Source organism: Gossypium hirsutum, chromosome A07, assembly GCF_007990345.1.
Source record: "Gossypium hirsutum isolate 1008001.06 chromosome A07, Gossypium_hirsutum_v2.1, whole genome shotgun sequence".
In the NCBI taxonomy this organism is placed as follows: Eukaryota; Viridiplantae; Streptophyta; class Magnoliopsida; order Malvales; family Malvaceae; genus Gossypium; species Gossypium hirsutum.
The window spans coordinates 52,425,335-52,427,719 of record NC_053430.1 but is presented as its reverse complement, the minus strand read 5'-3'; the positions used below and the strand labels follow the sequence as shown (position 1 = coordinate 52,427,719).

The 2,385-nt window shown below is 33.1% G+C and overlaps 1 protein-coding gene across 1 annotated transcript in view; it reads left to right on the top strand.

Annotated features, from left to right (window-relative positions):
- The first annotated feature begins 406 nt into the window (after positions 1 to 406).
- The window catches only part of LOC121203723 (probable glycosyltransferase At3g07620), a 2,850-nt gene continuing 871 nt past the window's right edge, over positions 407 to 2,385 (top strand). Inside the window, exons 1-4 of the mRNA XM_041074167.1 lie at positions 407 to 861; positions 940 to 1,184; positions 1,722 to 2,070; positions 2,156 to 2,377. Coding sequence (XP_040930101.1) covers positions 682 to 861; positions 940 to 1,184; positions 1,722 to 2,070; positions 2,156 to 2,377 — 996 coding nt within the window. The 5' untranslated portion in view covers positions 407 to 681. The remainder of the gene's footprint in view (positions 862 to 939; positions 1,185 to 1,721; positions 2,071 to 2,155; positions 2,378 to 2,385) is intronic.

The following is a 2,385-nucleotide window of genomic DNA, read 5'->3' as shown; positions in this document are numbered from 1 at the left end:
GGTCGACAAGAGTTTAGGTCCTCTTAAAATGAAAAATTTAATGCTTAGGTCTTTTATAATTTATAAAATTTTAAATTAGTATATAGTAAAATTACACTTTATATTAAAATATTTAATTTAACTATTTAAAAATTATAAACATATAAATTATTAAAATGATGGTATTGCTATGTTAAAAAAATAGAACGATACATTAAAAAAAATTCTGCTAAAAATGGTTATGTAGTTTAATGTGCTTTATTAATTTATTTCAACAGGTGAATCTGATTTCATTTTTATTTTTGAAGTTAGATATGTCATGCTTAGTTTACATTTGTTAGTTTTGATCATGCTGTAAAAACTTGAACATAAACAAGCCATCTTGATCCACCCAATTTTGATTTTTGTTTTTTAAAAAAATAGGTAATTCGTTTAAATGGTTTGTTTGATATTTAGTAAGATTCTAATAAAATATTAAATTTTAAAAAAAAACAATTGAACTGCTGGATCCAAACCATCAATTCTTTATTACTTTTAGAATCCAAATCATGTAAAATTAATGATGAACAGAAATAGGTAAAAATTGATATTTTAAGTGTGAACAGGAACTGTAATTTCATTATTAAGTTGGAGCTGAATCCAACTGATCTAACACAACCCAAATTACTTGGGGGTTTTATAAGAAAAAGATCCCCAACAAAGATGAGGAGGTACACGAGAAAACATCAGTCAAGCTTAATTCTTTTAGCAGTGATATCCATAGCTGCGGCTTCCGCCATTGTCGTTTTCAAGGTTTCAAAAGGACTTTCATGGCATTATTTGGCATCTCCATGGACATGGACTTCATCCCTTGGAGGACCCTTCTCTTCCCGTCATGCCATTGTATATATATTTCCACCTCCCTCTATGTAGCCATTGATTTTGGTTAATTCATTTATTTCGCTGTTGTTGGTTATGCAGGATAAAAGAAAGGAGAAGGCCAAAGAATATATAAATCTGGAAAGGATTTGGAACGACGAATCCGTTAAAAGAAGAGGTAAACACCGAGATGGAAGTCTGGAGATGGTAGAAGCGGATCTTGCTAAAGCTAGAGCTTTGATACGGGATGCGTCGTTAAACCCCAGTAACAGAAGCACTTTGGAACTTCCCGACTCCGATTACGTTCCCCAAGGCAACATTTACAGGAACCCTCACGCATTTCACCGGTACTCTACCAATATTTTTTTTCATTTTCTTCTTTCTTCTAAGTCCCGTAACCTTAAATCAACCGACCGGACTTCGAAGTTTGTTTATTAAACAAATCAAGTTACTATAATATGAAAATATTAACAAATTATATTTAAAATTTTAATAAAAGATATATAAATTACTAATTATTAAACAGAAATATTGGACAAACTTATCTTTCCAACTTACTTAAATATGTAATGATATAAAGCTAGTTCATGAACTTTTCTTTTTTCAATCTTTAATGGCAACTATATGAGGTGGTTCTCTAGCTTGCTCAACCTCAACTTTGATTTTTTACTTTTATATACACTTGAACCGACTTCGTCCTAAACTAAATTTATTACTTTACTCCCGGCTTAACCCTGTCGGCAAAAAAAAATTACCTGCTTTGAAATGTTATATTATATTTGTTTTTTATAAAATTAAAATGTTGTCTACTTGAAGAAGTCAAGCTTGTACTACTACTTGGATTGGATTCTCAGTTGCTTTGTTTTTTGGCTGTGTTTTATCAGGAGTTATCTGTTAATGGAAAAGATGTTCAAGATATTCGTTTATGAAGAAGGGGAACCACCTTTATTTCATTACGGATCATGCAAAGATATATACTCCATGGAAGGACTGTTCATGAGCTTGATGGAACAGGATACAAGGTATCGTACATGGGATCCTAATGAAGCACATGTTTATTTCCTTCCTTTTAGTGTGGTGATGATACTAAAGCATCTCTTCGATCCCATCATCCGCGATAAAGCTGTGATGGAGCGGACGGTAGTCGATTATGTTGGAATCATATCCAACAAGTATCCTTTTTGGAATCGAAGCATTGGGGTTGATCATTTCATGCTCTCCTGCCATGACTGGGTAAATAATATAATTCCATACTACTAATCAAACTGAATCCCAAATGGAAGTAAAATAATGTTTGTTGATGATGATGGATTGACAGGGCCCAAGGGCAACCTGGTACGTGAAAGAACTTTACTACAATTCCATTCGAGTTCTTTGCAATGCCAATACTTCAGAGTATTTCAATCCAAAGAAAGACGCATCCTTTCCTGAAATCAATCTTGTGACGGGGGAAATCACCAACCTAACAGCCCATTTGACTCCCTCAAATCGTTCCATCTTAGCATTCTTCGCAGGCAACTTATATCAGGTAAATAGGCATGTATTAAG